The 19,579-nt window shown below is 38.2% G+C and overlaps 1 protein-coding gene across 4 annotated transcripts in view; it reads right to left on the reverse strand.

The window, feature by feature from the left end:
* The window catches only part of GLIS3 (GLIS family zinc finger 3), a 450,792-nt gene that overhangs the window by 87,368 nt on the left and 343,845 nt on the right, over nucleotides 1-19,579 (reverse strand). For all 4 annotated transcript variants that reach the window (XM_063081158.1, XM_063081159.1, XM_063081160.1 and 1 more), the window contains one exon: nucleotides 17,535-17,645. In XM_063081158.1, coding sequence (XP_062937228.1) covers nucleotides 17,535-17,645 — 111 coding nt within the window. The remainder of the gene's footprint in view (nucleotides 1-17,534; nucleotides 17,646-19,579) is intronic.

The following is a 19,579-nucleotide window of genomic DNA, read 5'->3' on the forward strand; positions in this document are numbered from 1 at the left end:
GGAAAGAAAAAAAAAAAAAAAAAAGATCAAGTATTATTTTAAAAATCAGAAATTAACAAGTAGAACAAGTATTCTAATCCATGTATAAGAATATCTGGGAAACAAAAAGTAGAATAGAAACACCAAGAAATAATAACCTATCCTTCTAAGAATCCTGTTTTACTGTCCACGGAAACGAAAGCCTGTGCTTTTTAGCAGAAACCCCAAGAGTCTGTTGACAATGGAAAATACATGCCTTTGTAAAACTCCCATAGTAATCAAACATCAAGGAAAGGTAGTATGTGAAATACAGGCGACTTAATTTTTCTCTAGTTTCGTGAAGATCAAAAGAATCTGTCTATTCTACCATGGAACCCCCCCTAGTCTTCTACCTCCCCACTGGGGGAACCAAGCAAATTCCTTGGTTTCTCATGTCATTACCACAAGCTGCAATGATGTAACAATAACAGCAAACAGGGGTGTCCCCCTGTGCCAACTCTCTAATCAGTTTCAAAGTATGTTTTGTTGGTTCTCATTGACGACACTCAAAGGAACTGGTCACTCGTGGTCTCAAAAGTTTTACAACAAATTGTGTGATTAAATTCCTTAAACACGTCTGTCCATTACTAATCCTCTTTTGCCAACATCCCTTTCAGAGAAAAACTGCAGCACTGCATGGTGCCTGATTTATATTTCATTTTGAGAACAGGAAGTAAAAGGATTAAAGTTAAGGATTAAAACACTTACTCTTTACTGCATTTTTTTCTCCTCCCAAATGGCTTCCTGGTTACCATGGCTACTGTTCACTGGTCCTTAGCCCTGAATGCATGTTTCTTTGCATTAATAAAATATTTTAAATGAGACTTCATGGAAAACAATAGGGAAAGTAGCTTTAAGTTCAATAGCTCTTGAAAGAAGCAGCTAGAATTTTTTAAAAATCTTTTTTCTTCATCCTTTTATTGGTATCTTCAAGAGGGAAACTTGAACTAAAAGACAGTGCAGGGACTATCTAAAGATGTACAAGGCAAAATCAGAATTATTCAGCAGGGGTAAAAGGAGATAACTCTGAGATAGTGAGCTGGTCCTTAGCTGACAAACCAGTGTTTGTAGGAAGATTAAGGATCCCTGGGAATTTCACAAATGTTGCAACACCACAGAACATTTAAAAGGCAAAAAGCACGTAAATGCAGTGTTGCAATTCCAAATTGGAACTACCATCCAGGAAATGAAAAATGGAGGTTTTCAGTACCACAATGTTAACAACCATATCAATGTAAATATCATTGCTTTGTGTCCAAGTTGCTGATGTTCCTGGTCGCAGAATCTCATAGGAATGTGGCCAGAAACAGCATGTGCCGTCGGGGCTGAGGATGTCTGTCTCCATGCACAGTGTGCCGGCCTGATGCTGGGAGAAGCGACCAGAAGGAAGGGTGACATTGACAAGTGAGCAAACACCGCTGTGCTTGAGTTATTCCTTTAAAAACACTCCACTGACATCCACTGTAGAATATATTGCCTATGTTCCTTTGAAATGCCAAGGAAAACTGAGGAGATGGGACATAGTAAAACTCCATTTTAACTACTATTCTTAAAGTCTAACTGCCAGAAAGGGTCCAGTTTAAATTGTGGAGTGACTACTAAAACACTCCATCCATCTTTTTTTCCATTGCTCCCTACTGCTGGGTTTTTCCTTGCCATGTCATCCCATGGTTTCAAGTTATTCTTTTATTCCCCAGGGACCCCACTGAAACGGCCTCACTTAATTCTGAGTATATTCATTATTCCTCACTCTGTGCAATCCCATACTCCTATTACAACTACTTTCCCTGCATAACATCCACAGAGGACACACATAGTTGCTCCTTGAAAACTGGTCACTGAAGCCATACTGGGGAGTTAATGGGAGTGAGGGGACTGTGCACTGCCTTGCCTTCTAACAAAGCAAAATCATACCGGGATCTTCTGGAGAAAATCCCATAACTGGAAAGAATGATTGCAATGGGGGCAACTGTACACGGCGTAAAAGGCTGGTGGTGTGGATAATTTTAAGCCGGGATGGTGGTGGTGAGGAACTCCCAGAGCAAACCATGAGATAACTGAGGTTACCCACATGCAGGACTATAGAATCTAAAACAAGCACGGATGGAAATGGCCAGAGTAAAATACACGCTGGCAAGATATAAAATCATGCCTTTTGAATATCCATGTTTCTTCTTTCCTGGCCTCTGTCTTTCCTTTCAGAAACTACTTTTGTTTCAGGACTATCCTGAAGATCTAGGGCTGTTCCAGGGCAGGCTGGGATTAGTGTTTGACTGTGTCCACAGTTTTCTCAAGTTTGTATGTGTCTTGTGAGCAGAGGCACTGACTGCCTTTCTGGACTATCTTTTCAAAGATGTTTACATACCAAACAGTTTTGGAAAACCAGGACAGTATCTCCCTCCTGATCAAAAGGCAAGCATGCTTGTATCTGTTATGAGAGATTCAAGTTCCCTAAGCTCAGAATTCCCCTCCTGTAATGAAACCCACTGAGTGTGCCTGGCCTTCTTTGTGTTGCCTTATGGGAAAAGGAACGTAAGTAACTGATATGAGAAAATAATGATATTCTGCCTACTGTGATTGCTGTGAGTAAGAAACTGTCCTTAGTCTCTGACCAGGGAGGCTCATGTCTTCTACTGGCATCCATGAAACTGTGGCAGGCTCACTTGTTAGCTTGTACCTAGGGTAAAAGACCCTTTGCAGTTCTTGCCACCTACAGGGCCATCCCCAGGATGTGAAAATCTGGGCAAAAATTTTTGGGGGGGTTTTGACTAGATAATTAGTTTGAGTTGCCCCAAATCAGTATGCCAGTGCCACTCTAGAGGTCAAGTCTCAAATGATTCAGCTAAAGAAATGCCACAATGGTGAGCAGGAGTGATCTGCTCACCAGGCCACCCTCTTGGAATTACAAATGATCCCACAGGTTTGAGTCCCAGAGTTCGTTGGGGTACTTAGTTGACCCCACATATAGGGCAGAGGGTAGGAGAGTGCTCTCAAAGAGAGAAAAGGGGGCCAGCTCCCATGTGGGTCCTAATCTAGGATGAGGGTGCCCCAACTGGATGTCACTGCTGGTCCAGCCACCCAGAGGGGAACTTAGAAATTTTGAGGAAGGCATTCTAAAGCATGGGGGCTCCATCACCCTCTCTCATAGAAGGCCACTACCGAACTTACAGGAGTGACCCTCATGCAAAGAACTTGTTGACAAGTTACAAAATTTCGCATGTTGGGAAGTGAGGCAGTCCTGGTAAGAATGGTAAAGCCAAAGCAGCACTGCATGTGGAGTCAAAAACACTCGGCTCAAGTACAGTTCTATTGCTCACTGAGTGTGCTTTGTAAAGTCACTTAGCTTCTTGGAACCTTAGGCGTTTCATCTCTAAAATGAGATGAAATAAGATCAGGGTGCCCCAACTGAATGTCACTGCTGGCCCTGCCACCGGGGGGGGGGGGGGGGGGGGCGGGCGGGAGGGGCTTGGAACACTTAGAAGAAGGTACTCCAAAGCATGGGGGCTCCACCACTGTCTCTAACAGAAGGCCACAGTGATAATTGTATGTAATACTAACCTTGTAGAATTGATGTGAAGAGTGAAAGGATAATCAGGCCTGGTAAAAATGCCCAGTAAACTGTGCTACACAGACATTTGATGGTTATTATTGCTGTTCCTCCGATTTCCTTTAAACTATTATTTCATAAGGTAACAGAATAAAAATGAGTAATCACACCCATTATGTTACTGCTGGATGGTTTAAATACCAATTCACCCTTCCTTGCTTTTGGAGAGGTATAAATGGTACTGAGTTTGTGAGATTTTTTGCTGTGTTGAACTCTCTGATCAATTTCAAGCTTAATATTCTGGGAGAGGAAGGGAATTATAATTGTGTAGAGATGGGAGGTGGGAAAATATCATTAAGTGTTAGATTCCTCTGTTCATTTATGCCATGATTTAGGGCTGTGTGTGTGAGTCTTTGTGACCCGGAAATCGGGGAACTTGTTCTTGACATATTTTTGAATACAAAAAACCAAGATTTTTTTTTAAATGGGAGGGGAAATGGATTACCCTTGATTTTTAAGTACACAAAAATGAAATCTAATTTCCGTATTTGCTTATGTTCAAATGAGGAAATGCCAAGGATGTACTTTGCACTATATCTCAAATTACAATTTCTATTCAGTGTCCACACTAGATAAACATTATCCAAATTCCTAGAGTGGTGCCTGTGTGCTAGGCTAGCCCAAAGCAGAATTGTGAAACTGAGCTTCTCACTTTTTGTGCCCTGCCCTATCTCTTCCTGTGTCTTCCCCCTTTTGAGTCTCCTTTTTCAGATTCCAGTGACATCCTTGGAGATTTGGAATGAGAAAAATTTCTCATGGCAGAGATTTGTACTTTTTACTATCAAAATTTAGTGGTCTTGGGTCACACCCTGCAACACTTTGTTGTTTGATTGCCACTGAATCTGAAAGCAAATCAGAACTAAAGTACTGATTGTGCACAGTGGTGTCATGGATTATTCCTTTGAGATAAGGTGTGGAGTTCAATAGCTGCCTACAATGTGCATCTCAATGTGAGGAGAGATAAAATTTTATTCAGATCACCCATACTAAAGTGCCCTTCTCATTTAACAAAATTGCATCGAGAGAAGGAAAAAATGATTTGCTGAGCATCTCCTGTATTCTGGAATCTGGATTGTTTGCTAGGTTCATTTACATCCATGATCTCATTTGAGTCACACAACGGCCTTGAGGTAAGTTATTTTAACATGAACCCAAAGCTCAGAGAAGGTAAGTAATTTCCCCCTGAGTTAGAACTGACATTCAAACTCAGCCAGGCAGTTCCAAAGGCTTACTTGTTCTTCCACACAAAACAAGTCAGAACTACCACTATCAGAAGAGCGGTTTAATTAAAATGGAAGAAGCTGGAGTTTAGTCAAAATGGTGGAACAACAGGTTGGCCTTTGTAAGAATGACATCAAAACAGAAACCTTTAGAAGGGGGAAAATAAAAAAATATGAGTTTATAAAAACATATTTATGGTAAATTTTATATAACTAAAAAATCCACACTGTAAATCAAGTCTCAAAAATGGCAAACTACTAAAAATATTTGCAATATGTATGACAATGAACTGGTTAGTATTCATCATATGTAAAGAGTGTCTTCAAAACAATATAATAATTCTCCATGGAAAAATGAGAAAAGATCAAAGACAATTCATAAAATTGAAGTATAGATGGCTAATAAATGTTGAATAATCAAATTCACCAGTAATCTAAGAAAAGCTTATTACATCAATAATTCATCTGTTCATTATTCATCTACCATAGTCACACACACACACACACACACACACACACACACACTCTCTCTCTCTCTCTCTCTCTCAGTTGCCTCACAGTAGTAAAGTGTAAAAAAAAAAATTGGTTTTATAGGGTCCAAACATGAATTTGCATAAATTGTTACAAATTTGGGAGGAGTTAACTCACTAATTTGTTACTAAGAATTTAATCTGAGCACTTTAGGACATGCACAATCTACATACCAGCATATGTACTACAGAATTGTTTATAATAGTAAAAACCTGAGAACAACCTAAATGTCTAAAAATAGAAGATTGGCCCAATGAAATGCAGTATATCCTTAAAATGTAGCCATTATAATATAACTACTCACAAGGCAATATATTCAGTTCATACTATTTAGTAAAAAGGACCAAAACAGAGGGACCCTGTTATATGTTTATATATGAAAGAAAAAATATATGGACAGATATGCACCAATATTAAGCCATTGTGAGTCACTGATTCTAAGGCATATGTTAATATCTCTGAAATTAGGACATGTCTTACAATCAATGGTGTCTTGGTTTTAATGAAAGTATGCATATGTCTTCATTTGTTATATAAATGCGCATCAATTATGTAATTTTAAAAAGAGGATGGACTCTGAGCATGATAAAGTATATAATAACTCTGCTACTACCTGGCTTGTATCTTTTCCGCAGGAGAGAGTGCCAAAGGGAAAATGTTGGAAAAACGGTTGCTGGGGTAAGGTGGGCCAAGAGAGCAAAGCCCAAGATAGGGCAGAAGATAGGAGAGCCCGCTTAACTAGTCAGGGAATTCGAGTTCTAAATCCACACAAACTCTGCTACCCAAACCACTTGTAAATATGACTATAAAAGTATGCTTTGAGAAAGTACAAAGAGATAAGGCCAGAAAATGGAAAAAGAGCTATCCATATCCCAACTTTCAATAAGGCAAAAAATATAAAGCCTAGAAATGCAATTAATGATCAGAAAGTTTAAACTTTGTGCTTGGAAAGATTCTAGAAAGAATCACATTAGTGAGCAGTAAAAAAGGAAGCAAGTCAGTAGAAGCTAGGATAGGGTGACTGAGAACAAGTAGAGAATCCTCATTTCCTTTTTAGATACCCTTAGGGGAAAGCAGCACATATAATGAGCCTAGAATTCAACAAGCAATGTCTCTCCCGATAGCATTTCAGAAAAGACTGAGAAACCTAAAATTGATGATAGCACAGCTGGGTATAGTCATAGTTCGATGAGCCACTGTATCTAAAGAATGTTGATTAATGGAAACATTACAGCCTAACTAATTTCCCTGTCTCTTTTCACCTTCAGTCCCTAATTCATTCCCATGTTACCACCATCATTATCTTTCTAAATCATAAATCTGACCACAGTCAATGCTTAACATCTTAGCAGGGCATATAAGGCCTTTTAGTATCAGTTCCCTTGCCAACCTTTTCCACCTCAATGTTTGCCTCAATAGCCAATAAATAACATTGCAGTTCTCATGTGACCCTTGCTGACACTGTATTCTATAGCATAAGTGATGATGGACGGCACAGAGAGGAATGTGATCCACAGGCTAAAAAATCTGGAATCTCGGTAATATTAAAAAATTGTGGAGAACTAGAGATATTAATGCAGAATTTCTACGTACATCAGCAAAGTCACTACGGAAAGGAAGAAGCACCTTTGGAAGACAGAACTAGAGCTCACACACACGTGTTTGAGGAAGGTAGGTTTTTGACTCTATAGTATAAAGAATGTTCGGATGTAATAGACTGGCTAAATAACAACCACCACCAAAGATTGTTTTAAAAGTTAAATTGGTTAATGGACACAAAGAATGAGCATGTTTTGTAATGACGAATATGCCCACTACCCTGATTTGATCATCACATATTGTACAAAAATACTGATACTCAACTCTGTACTCCACAAATATTTATAATCAATTGAGTTTCAATAAAAAATAAAATTAAAAAATAAAAGATGGCTACCTTCAAAAAAAAAGGTCAGAAAGCTTAAGATTGCATGAAGAAGCTTTATGAATATCTCTTGTGACTTTCTAAATGTGATGCCCATACTACGCTATAGGGTTGATAAAGTGACATTTGAGGATACTTGTAATTCTTATAGACTACCGTTTTACCCCAGCTATCCCCACAGCTGGCCCTGTGTACTGGCCAGCTACCCTTGCAGCAAGCACCCATCCTAAAAAGAGGGGAAAAACATTCTTCTATTCTAGTTAGAAGAATGAGGCAGCTACTATCTGTAGTTGAACAGTTAACTTGAGTCAGACCCTACTCAACAAACAGAGGGAACAGGGAGCATTTAAGATGTCACATGACACTTTGCTAGAGTTTATAAACAGGGCTCTGGACTGTCCAGTGGGAGAATAATCTTTTGCCAAAGCGTTCAGTGGAATGCCAAGATTGCAAACAGTATGTCAAGACTTAACTGACGTCTTTGCATTAGGCAGTATTAACTAATCCTGGCGCATGGTCTGTAGGTCTTCTGGCTTGCGGGATAACAACATACCACCTTTTGGCATCATACTTGGCTCCCTTTCCATTTCTAAACTTTCTCATTCCTCAGAAGCAAACTAAAGAGAATAGAAGTAGTAATAAAAAATTCATCCTGAATCTGAAGGCCAAAAGAATAAAATACGAGAATGTATAAAAAAGTCTCTGAAATGGTAAAGAATTAAATGTAAGCAAAATAAGACTCTATTATCACTATCACCATGATCACTATTAAAGCGTCTGAATCACAGATTGAATTCCGTTTGACAAACAATGCAAATGAAGCCTAAAGAAGGCTCAAAGATCTATGGTCAAGTTCCCCTAACTTTTCAAGCAAGAATCCAACTAAGTCAGCTGGGGCAGGAAAAAACTCTTTCCCTTTAGAAAATTCTTGATATTATCTGACTTTCACCTCTTCTACCACTAATTAAAGCCAGTTTCCTCCAGAAATGGAGAATAAGTCATTTTCCAGTACACTGTAACATCTCATAACTACCGCCACTGCCACCACCCCTGAGGCCACCGGCACGTCCTCCAATGACTGAGCCCCAGGTATGTGCAGGACTGCAACCAGCACTGTCTACGCATTTTCTCATGAATCGCTATAATAACCCTACAAGATTGCTGTTACTATCCTGATTTTACAAATGAGGGCCTGAAGTTCAGAGATACTAAGTAAATCATCTGAAGTTCTATTGCTAAAACTGATAAAGTAGGAATGTGAATCCAGATCCATATCTCAGAAGTCCATATGCAAAAGAAATGAGCAGATAACTCACATAAGAGGAAGTAAAACAGCAAATTATTATAATAATAAGTAAATGACAGTAAGTCTTCTGTCACTGTAGAAAAGGCAAATTCAAGAAACAACCAAGGCCTAAAATGGCCATAAAAACAACACTTCTTCGTGAAATCTAGGCCCATACATCTCCCATTCATATAACGACATCTATGGAAGGACTGACAAATGGAAGAGGTTTCCAATCCAAGGACAAGGGGACTTCTGGATGAAAATAGGCATTAGGATGATCAGATTGCCTGGCTGAGATTTCAAAACACATAAACATGACCACAAATGAATTTTTTGTGTGAGGAAAAAACAAAGTGGATGTATAATCAATTATACCATGATCTCAGTTTAATTCATTATTTTTAAACAGCTAAATTCTCTTTGAGGGGAAAATTAATTAATGGAGGAGTCCAGAGTAGAAAAATCTCAACAACTTACTAAAATTTCAATAACCACTTGTGTTCTCTCTTAAAAACCCATTATAGACAACATGTAATTCTACTAGTAATAGCTAATCTTCATTGGCATGTATAATGTGTCAGTACCACGCAGAGTGTTTCCCTGTCATTTCCTCATTTATTATGATACAAATACACTGTATTAACAAACATTATATTATATAAACGTAGGACAAATGAAAGATTTATAAGTTAACACATTATGATAAACATATGATTGTGTAAATTCTCTGATATATACTGCAAAACATAAGTTAAACAACAACAAAGTGTCCATTTATTTGCTTAAAATATAATCCTCTTTCACTGTCCCAGCATGGTGTCTTTAAGTTAATTGCCACAAACATATTTGCCCCAACAGTCAATGTCACAATGAAAGGGAGTGGGACCAGGTACATTCAGTACTTAATTTCCTTCTGTTTTCCTAGTGAATAAACAATTTGCACTAATGTAAAGGACACTTAGAGGCTCACCATGTCCCATATTCATGTGGCTAGTGTTACCTTCAAGTAAAGTAACCTCAGTTAAAATTTAACATAACGGATTTTAGCACGTGGGTGTGATAGTTTTATGTGTCTACTTGGCTAACCTACAGTTCTCAATTATTCAACAAAACACTAATCTAGGTATAGCTGTGAAGGTACTTTTTCGATGCAATTAACATCTACAATCAGTTGATTTTTAAAGAAAGGAGATTACCCTTGATAATCTAGGTGGACCTGATCCAATCGGTTGAAAGGCCTTAGGAGCAGACTGAAGTTTCCCTGAGGAAGAATTCCACCTGTGGACTATAGCTTCAGCTCCTGCCCATCAATCCCAGAAGCTAGGAACGCTAGCACCATCTTGACTCTTCTTTCTCCTCACCCCTGGCATTCAATCCATCACCACTTCCTGTCCACTCATTTTACCCTCGTCTAGTCCTTCATTAAATTATGCTAAAGTGCACACAGTCCTAACGGAGCAACTGCTCTCAGTCTATTCTCACTCTGCACTGCAATTCACCATCTAAACAATCAGCCTGCCCCTTGTCAAAATCCAGCTTCAACATCTCGGACTGCCTCAAGGGAAAGGAGTATATCTTACCATTTTTGGACACACAAGCACTTAGCAAAATATCCAAAACACAGTAAATGTCAGGTAATTGTTTGTTAAAAAATCTGAAATTCTGTACCAAAAGGAGTCAGTCCTCCAGGGCATGAGGCACAGAATCTTCTTAGCTGGGCAAAGTGTTTTGGGGTACTGTAACTAAAGCCAGGTGAAACAGTCACTAGGAGTCCTGCATTTCTTTTAGCTCAGAGGGTCTTAATTTTAGACAGTCAGTGAAATCTATGAAGGCTCTCTCCAAAAAAATATATTTTGCATTTCATTTTTGGGAGTTCATGAGCTTCCTAAAACCTAGCTATCCATAAACCACCCCCCTACAGTCAATGAATCCCAAGATAATAACCCCTGAATAGAATAAAATATTATAGTCTCAAATTTTATTTTAATTCCCTCTGGTTTGAGTCCAAGCTTCCTTTCCTTTGTCTAGATCTTTTTTGTACTATCATCTGAGCGTCCATATGACCCAGAAAGACTGGCTGTAGTAATCACTAAAAAATGACTCCACCTACAAGAATATTCAGTTCTTAGGCAGGAAAATATTTCCAAGGACACTGTTGGTCTGTAGTCAGTCACAATAGACTGCCATGGATTGCAGGTACGTGATATCACAATGCTATGTACTGAAATAGCTCCCTTTCACCTCTGGGGCCCTGTGTTTGCCTTTCAAGCTAGTAGCGAAGATGGGGAAATGGAAAAACCAGGGGAATGTAACTTAAGCTAAGTCACGAAGCAATTCATGGCACTGCTTAAAAGAAGCCCATACCTCCTGACATCCAATCAAAACACTACTCTAAGACACGGCCACCTGCCCAGTATCCACCATGAAAAGTTTTTGCAATAGGCTTATCCAAGCCCTTGTGTGAAGTCACCCTGAAAATAAATCTTCACAGCTCAGAGAGCCAAGATACAAACAAATGGGAAAAAAATTGCCCATGGATATCAAAGACAAAGCTCAACTGAAGTTGAAAAGGGAAGACAAGAGAGAACTAGCAGAGGGGGCAGTAACTGCACGAGGGATGTGGATACTTTGGAAGAGGAGACAAAGTGTGAACGTCTGAGAAGGGCGATGGCGACACGCGTCGTGATAGCTTAGGACACTATATTTAGGCAGCAGAGAGTCTGAGCTAAATGCTTTTATTCTAAAATCATTTTCATCAAGAATGCACAAAATTTAATAGGAGAAGTGGAATGAGAAGCTTAGAAGGCTTCTGTCAATCAATCAGAAGAGCAATTATCTAGGAACTATTTCCATAAGGGAGCTGTGCTAGGCACTCTACAGCCTAAACTGCTCATTAAAGCACCTGTCATAGGGTCCTCATTCCTTACAAAGTTGGCCAGATCTGTGCCAAACACTCATATATTTTTTTGTCCCAATTAAGAATTTTAACGGGGAATAGAAATAAAGCAACATTGCTATATATGACAAAGTACTATAACACAATCAAGAACAATATAAAAACCCATTAATCTCCCCATCGTTTTCAAACAATAAAACGTAAGACTTCATTCCTTAACAATCTTTATCATTCACAAAGGAATTCTTATGTACCATGTCCCAGAATCATTTTGTGTGTGACATTATCACAGCATTTCCCTTGCTGTACTGAAGGCACATGTCTCCATGTGTCACTTGTTAGGATGCAATCTTCAGGAGGGCAAGGCCAGGTCTTACTTGTTTCTAAATCCTCAGAGCTGGCACAGCGCCTCGCCTGCACTGAGTACTCAGAGAATCACAAATGCTGACCATCTGAGTCATTTCCCTAGGAAGGAGATGTATGTGATGCTTTTCACTGTCCAGCGACCAGTTCCTGTAAGTGCCCGATAAAGGACAGGCTGCAGGAAGGTCCTATTATAACAAGCTAAGATGATACTGACATCTATTGCTGCAGTCTTAGTAGCACCAGGCTCTTTTAAAAGAAGCTCAAACAGGAAGGCACTGTATTTGGACTGAAGCAATACTTTTTAAAATGTTGCAGACAACAAATACGTTTTTCTCATTTCTAAAGTGGTTATTTGAATGTGTTCCTGCTAAAAAAAAAACTGCTCAGCTCCTCAGAGAGGTCTTTCCTGCCCATCTTACCTCAGTAGCTTCTCTCTGTTAATGTCCATATCAATTCTCTCATTGTTTCTTTGCTTGCATTTATGTTATTTTTTTTCTTCATCTTTTTATTGTTGTTGGACTTTATCAAGAGATTGTGGATCTATGAGGGCAAAGAATATTTCTGTCTTGTACACGTTTGTATCTGAGGATCTAACCCAGTGCCTGGTACACAGTAGGTGCTTAATAAATATTTGTTAAGTGAAATGAAATTCTGTGAGATTTTACTTCTCAAATAATTTGCTAGAAGAGTAGTTTGATGAGCTGCTCTAGATGAAGAAAAAAAAAAAAGATTGTTCTGTTGGCCCAATAATTTTGAGCAATGCTTAATCTTCCCTCTGGAATACTGATATAGCCAAGGTTCTGAGAGCTCTTGGGAGAAGGAAACCATTGAATAGTATCTAACTCAGTGATTCCTAAACTTACATGAAAATAAAAAACTTTTAAAAAGAAATATCTAATAATAACCTGTGGAATGTGTTCTAAGGAACACACCTTGAGAAACAGTTTTAAGTGCTAAATAAGACCCTGGCCCATCACTCCAGAGATTGTGGTGAATACTTTCCTGTATTTCTAAGGCTATGATAGCTTTTCTGATCATTCAGGAAAGGAACAGAAGCTTATTCTAACTAACTGATGGCTCTCATTGCTAACCTTCCCCAACTCCTGCAAATGTGGAATCTCAACTCTTTTTTAAATAACTCCTATCACCATGAAGTACCAAAATGCTCTGGAAAGCATAGCTGGCATCATATTGGGTCTACTTAAAATAGAAACCTCCAGGCAACTGGTTTCAACTCCAGATCAGTGCTACTGACATAAGGTTAAATTTAAAATAACTTGTTTTTTCATTTAAATTTAATTATTAATTAGCATCACTATTTTTAACCAAAAATATTTGTTTTACAAAATCATATCTCAGAGTCTTTCTGGAAATAAGTTGTTCTCAGCCAAGGCATCAGGATGTGTCTTTTGAGGTGTGATATAAGTAATTTGTCACCAGCAATTGCTAAAGTACAAAAGTTTGTGACTCAAAAAAAAAAAAAAAAAGTGCTATTTGAAAGTCACCCCTCTAACAGTGTCACTCTCACCCACTTGCATTCCAATACAGTTTCTTAAATGTGAGAGAAGGGGTGGACTGGTTCACCTGGAGAAGATATGTCTGTGATATGTGCCTATTACTAATATTCCACTAATAGTAGGAGTGGTTTTTAATTTATTCCAAGCAGAAGCATGAAAGAAAAAATGAAAAGGGATTGCAATGTGTGGGGAAGCCCCTGATTGTGTACCCCACTTGTGTAAGCCACCCGCCATATACTCCATGACAGAAAACAACTGATAGAAAAAGTGAGCCTCATTAGTGCTTTGAATATATGCTTCCATTTAGGGGGAAGATATATTTTCACATAGTTTTTCAAGATTCCAAGAACTGCCCAAGATAAAGTGAGGCTATGTGGTACTTAAAAAAATTGCTTGGAGTTTTGAGTATAGATGGTGGAGGGGTGGTGGGGCGAACAGATTCCAAAGAATTGCCAGATTACATGAAGAGAGTTGCATTAAATAAGCTGCCCTAACTTAGCCAGAGAGCTACACAGAGCTGTTCTCTAAGTAGGAAAAACACGTATTTAGTGTTGTATTTACACACATTTCAAAGGCTATGCTTGGTTTATAACAGCCTGCGCTGAGGTTGCAGAAGTGAAAGTCATCAACCATGTGGATCAAAGGTCAATGTCTAACAAACATTCAACAAATCACACCCAAAGTTCAGAAGCTTTGTGGAAGTGTGAAATGTATAAAAGATTCATGTCACCTCTAACTTTTTGGCCAGGCATTCTTTGCTTTCACTTTTTAAAAAGTCCATTTTGATAACAGGCTAGAGTTGAAGGAAATCCCCCTGTTTATGGCACTCCAACATGAAAATGAAAAATTCTGATAAAGCTCACAGCCATGAGAAAAACTTCAAGTGGCTTATTGCCTTCGTTTTCTTATTTCACTCACTCATTATTAGACAAAATTGAAGGACAGATTCTGCTTTTTGCTCTATAGGCTAAATTCTATTCTCAGTGGAGACTATAGCTGGTGACTTGAGTATTTCAATGCTCATCAATCTGTGTAGACCTTGGTTTAATGGACTCAAGATCTGCAAAGCGCATTCGATGGAAGGAGTCTGTACATCGGCTGATGGGATGTGTAGGTGTGCACGAATTATGCAAAGAGCAAAGTTACTCTCTGCATTCAGTGAGCCAAATTATCCCCATTTCTTTGCAGAAAAGGTCCCCCCACTTCTTTCTTTTCAAAGCTTGAATAATGTTTAGCTGAGATTTCGGGTTCTTGGTTTTCAGGAGGATCCAACAGGTGCAGGAAAGGGCCACATGCACACAGCCAGGGCATCACTTATAAGATCTCTGCCCCACCTGATATATATTTATCTTACAGCTATGGGTGCCTTGTCACTGGCCCCGATTTCAGAGTAGGGCCTCATAAAGCTGACAACGTTAAGACCAAAATAATGTCATTTAGTGTCTAGGGGGAGGTTAAAAAGAGGATTAGAGGCAGGCAGGCAGGCAGGGTATATTAAATGAGTCCATGACTAACAGGGTGTGACAGAAAAGGGTTTTATTCTTTTCAACAAAGCAATTCCCTAGGGCTGGGACCATTCCTCCACTGTGCCTTTATCACCTTGGAATTTTTATGGTTATTTTTGATGAATTCACATTTTTGTAAAGGCTTTTTTGAAATGATGCCAGTTTTCAATTTTTAATTAAAGTCGTAAATAATCTTAATTCTGCCTTAAAAGGTTTATTGTTTCTTTCTCTTTTTTTCTATTATTGCTGCCAGGAAATATTTCAAATACCAAGTCCTAATGTGAGTGAGCAATTAGAATCTCTCCAAGGTCTAGTAACAACATTGTACCATGTAAATACTACACACTGGTATATCAGCACAAGATTTGGAAATGTGGTTTGACTGATTTCAGGTTTATTAGCAACCGCTTTTCCTGGGCGTGACATTTCCTCTTTCTGTTGAATGGAACAACTTCCATCATTTTAATCTCCACAAATTAATCCATCACAGATTCGTAAAGGAATTCAAAAATCCTCAGATAAAAAGTCAGGTTAAATGTGGCAAGTAAACACAGTAAACTTGTCACTAAGGGCTGGGCAACGAAAGTCAACAAAATCCAATTCAATGATTTGCAGGAAACAGAATGAACATCAAAAGCCAAACCATTTGAGTGACAATCTCTGACTTTACATAAGACAAAATTAAGAGAACACAGCAATATTTGACATGAGATTTTAATTCTGCTTCTGGAAAGTATACCCTTGTTATCTAGATTGCCTGTTGAAGGTTGTCTGCAAATTGTCAATAAAATTATATTTTGTAGTCTCAGGTCTGTTTTTCTTTTTCCAGTTAGTGCATCAAGAATCTTTCACACAATCAAAACTATTCTTCCTTTATATAGAGGCTGAAACACACCATGTTTGAACAGTAGAAACCATGAACAATTCCTGAAAATATCCCATTATGCTTCCAGACATGTCAACCTAGGTTACCTTTTTAAATTAAACATCATATTGTTGCTTATTTGTCTAGATAGAGAAACTTACATTCTTTCAAGTCCATGACAATTACTCTCTATGAAGGTGACCTCCAATCTTATGATAGATTTGCTATTACAGTAAAACCTCAAATATTTGGGACAACTTGGAGGCAAAGAATGGTCAGACTTAGGGGAAAAACTTCTCACTTGGAAGGTTGGGTGTTTGTGTGTGTGTGTGTGTGGTGTGTGTTTTACAAATATAACTTATTACTTAAAATTTATGAGATACATAAATAATGACAAAAGCCTTTAGATGGTGGTCCTGCTGAAAGTACTTAATAGTATGCAACAATGGTGTTTTATTTTAAGATTAAGAATCTTCTTTCCAACTTTATTTACATTATTAATCCATCTAGCAGTTCCTTTGCTTTTCTAAAATACAAGAACAAATCTAATCCATGCCAAATAATCATAGATATCAATTTACTGGGATTCCAACTAAAGAGATTGAATTATACATCTAGAGGGAAAAAATGATTTTAACAATTGAGTTACAAGAGTGGGCTCATATACAATTAAGAATATCTATCAACCTTCTAACTCAGCATTTGTCTGACTCACAGGAAAGAGGTCAATTTTTTTTCCATATATGAGCTGGTATTGTGCTAACATCTTTCAAGGAAGAAAAAACCCAAGTAACAAAAAGGCTGTATAGCATTTCCCAACATAAACGTGTCAAATCCCGATAAACCATGAAAGAATGCAGATTTCTAACTAGAAACTACGGTGATGTTCTTCAATCACTTGAAATAAGGTGAACCTTAAACTACCCTTACACTTGTTATAAAGGGAACTTAAATGAATCAGGTACCCATCTCAGTACAAATGAAACACTCGAAACATCAAGGTCAGCTCGACATGCTTTCTGCCATAGACAGAAGATACTCCTTGGTCCAAAAATTTTAAAACTCAGTTATTAGGAAATTCCTTGAAAGGTAGTGAGCTCCCTGTCTCTACAGGTGTTGACGCATGGCATGACCAGTCACTGGCTGAAGATGTTAGGAGGCTGCGAGAGCAAGTCAAGTGGGTTACCTGGTTGATCTTTAACATTTCTTCCAAATCTGAGATATTATGATTTTTACATACTTTGAAAAATGCATTAATCCATCATTGTCAAAGTAGTGTTAGGTTCAATTCCTTTTCAGATTTTCATACACAGTACCTATCAAGAAACCTGCTTTTTCTCTAAGCTCCAAGTGAGGAATGCTCTCTACTTATCCTAGAGATACATTTCCCATCTTCACTGGAGCTAAAACGATTTTAGCCAATTGATATTTTATGAAAAAGCATATCTTTCCAGAAAAGGTTTTTGTTGTTGTTGTTTTTCCCAATTCAATTTTCTTTAGCTATTTGGACTTAATTTCCATAAAAGCCTTTTGTTACTTTCTGGTTTGGGTGACTTTCACTAATGTTCTCTGATTCTTATTATACAAGCCTTCCCCAGAAATTCTTATCTGGCTATATCAGCCTATGCAAACCATAGCCTTGCTTTTATTTCATGGAAGACTTCCCTCCTCAAATAGTCTGTAGCATGTGACACCTGGAGAGCTATAAGAATTTCCAGTGTCCTGTAGAAGCTCCTAGCACTGCAAGACTAATTTAAATGTACTTTTTCTGGATGGAAAATTCTCCTCTATACTTACCTTTTTCCTCGCTTGTTGATCTTTGGAAGAATGTGCTTTCACATGCTTTCTTAGGGAACTTGGGTCTGTGTAGCGTTTGGTACATCCTGGAATTTGACAAGCATAAGGTTTCTAAATAAGAAAGAAAGAAAGAAAGAAACAGCTGTGGTTAGATCATAAAGGTAACTGGGGAAGGTTTTACTCAAAGACTGTTGGCTTCAGAGCATGAACTGTTACGAACCGGCTGATGTGAACTGCTGGGTAACACTCATGCATTTTAATTAGAAAGCCCAGTCATGGCAAAGGGAAAACTTTCAAGAAACAAAGAGACAGCCTATCCTTGATGATTTTTAAGAGATTGTTTTACTGCGCACTCTAACCACAAACTCTCTTGTGGCCTTTTTTAATGTGGAAATGATTAGTAAGCATCTCCAGTCATACTTACAGTTAGGTTTCCCTGAGAAATATCTTTGGTACTGTCAGAAACTAGTAAACACATATTCTTTAAGGGTTCAGGTAAAGAAGCTGTAGAAAAGTCCAGAAAAGACTGGGTATGTTTCAGAAGAAACCTGATTCAGAGAAAGGGAGAGAATTAAGAAAGGAAAATTACTGTAAAGCAAGTAAGAGACAGTAGGTTTCAAACAACAGACATGTGAAAAGTCAGCCAGGGAAACATTAATATTATTAGTTGCAGGGAAGCCAAGGTGCTAAGCCTGAGTTATGTAAATAAGCCCTTGGCTGAGTGTGATGAGAACACAAATTCTGTCTATTCTAATTCCTCCACACTCCTGAGAGATATGAGGTGTGCAGTCTAAGACTGAGTCTAGGATATTTTCTATTTTTGTATCTCTGGTGCTTGGTATATAATTGTTCGGAATGAATGAACGAATGAGTGAATGAATCAATGAATAAGAGAACCTCACATCCATTCAAATTTCAGCACCAACTTCTACTGTAATGACAAAATTCATATCAAGGGTTTGAGACTATGACTCTTCAGTTTCAAGATAAATCAAAACCTTCTGCTTATTCCAAGAACCGGAAAAAAAAAAATCATAGGATTAACTGTGTTTATAAGATGTGTTAATAGTCACTGGTATACTTAGTATCTCATCAGGTAAGATATTACAGCTGTGCCTACATGATGTGAAATGTAAGAAAGAGAATTGAAACCCTGTCTCTAAAATAGGATTCTTGCTATAGAAACCTGTGATACTACTGACAAAAGAGAATTCAGATTTTGCTTTCTTTTACTGTTTATATTTTCCTCCTATTTTCACATGCATGCTTGTCATTTTGTGGGCCAACTCTATGTGGATTACATATTTGCCCCATTTTAAGACATATTGATGATTCACTCCTTTTCTTTTGTCATTTTTTATTCCAAAAACAAGGTAAAATTATGAATATATAAATGAATACGCTTGATTTGAACTCTAAGTTTGATATCTGATGTGTTTGCTCACTGACTGACTGATTGATTGATTGAATCACCCAGCAACTCTTATGCTTCCAGGATGTGCTGGGCACTGTGTTACATATTAGGGATCTAACAATGAATGATGGATGAACCGGGCTCTCAATACTTCACAGCTTTTACAAAATGGTGAGTCAATTATTGGCTCAGGTCACTTGCCAATGTGTTTAAACTGGGTAAGCAAAGATTTTCCTTAAACTGGGAATCTTTTCTGAGTTCACACGGCTTTCTTTCACTAGCCTTCCCTACCCTCCCCTGGCTTTAGGGGAGCAACTAGCCAATGTCTTTACTGGCAGTCACATTGGGACAACATAAGTTCATGTTTTGAGCATTAGAGGATATTTTGCATGTAAAAAGGCTTTGTGGATGTTAACATGCTATATATATATATAATTGATGCCATTATTATTACCATTGTCGCTATGATTTGAGTTAGTAATGTCATCTTGTATTTGATTTGGGGATGGTCTTGGATAAAGACTGGATACACATCATTCCTTCCAGTTTCCCTTCAGTCTTTCCCCTATCTGTCAGAGCTACCTGAGACCAGTATGCGAAAGCAGCAATGTCAGGGACTGGTCTAAATAGT

The sequence above is a fragment of the Cynocephalus volans genome, chromosome 16 (genome assembly GCF_027409185.1).
Source record: "Cynocephalus volans isolate mCynVol1 chromosome 16, mCynVol1.pri, whole genome shotgun sequence".
Lineage (NCBI taxonomy): Eukaryota > Metazoa > Chordata > Mammalia > Dermoptera > Cynocephalidae > Cynocephalus > Cynocephalus volans.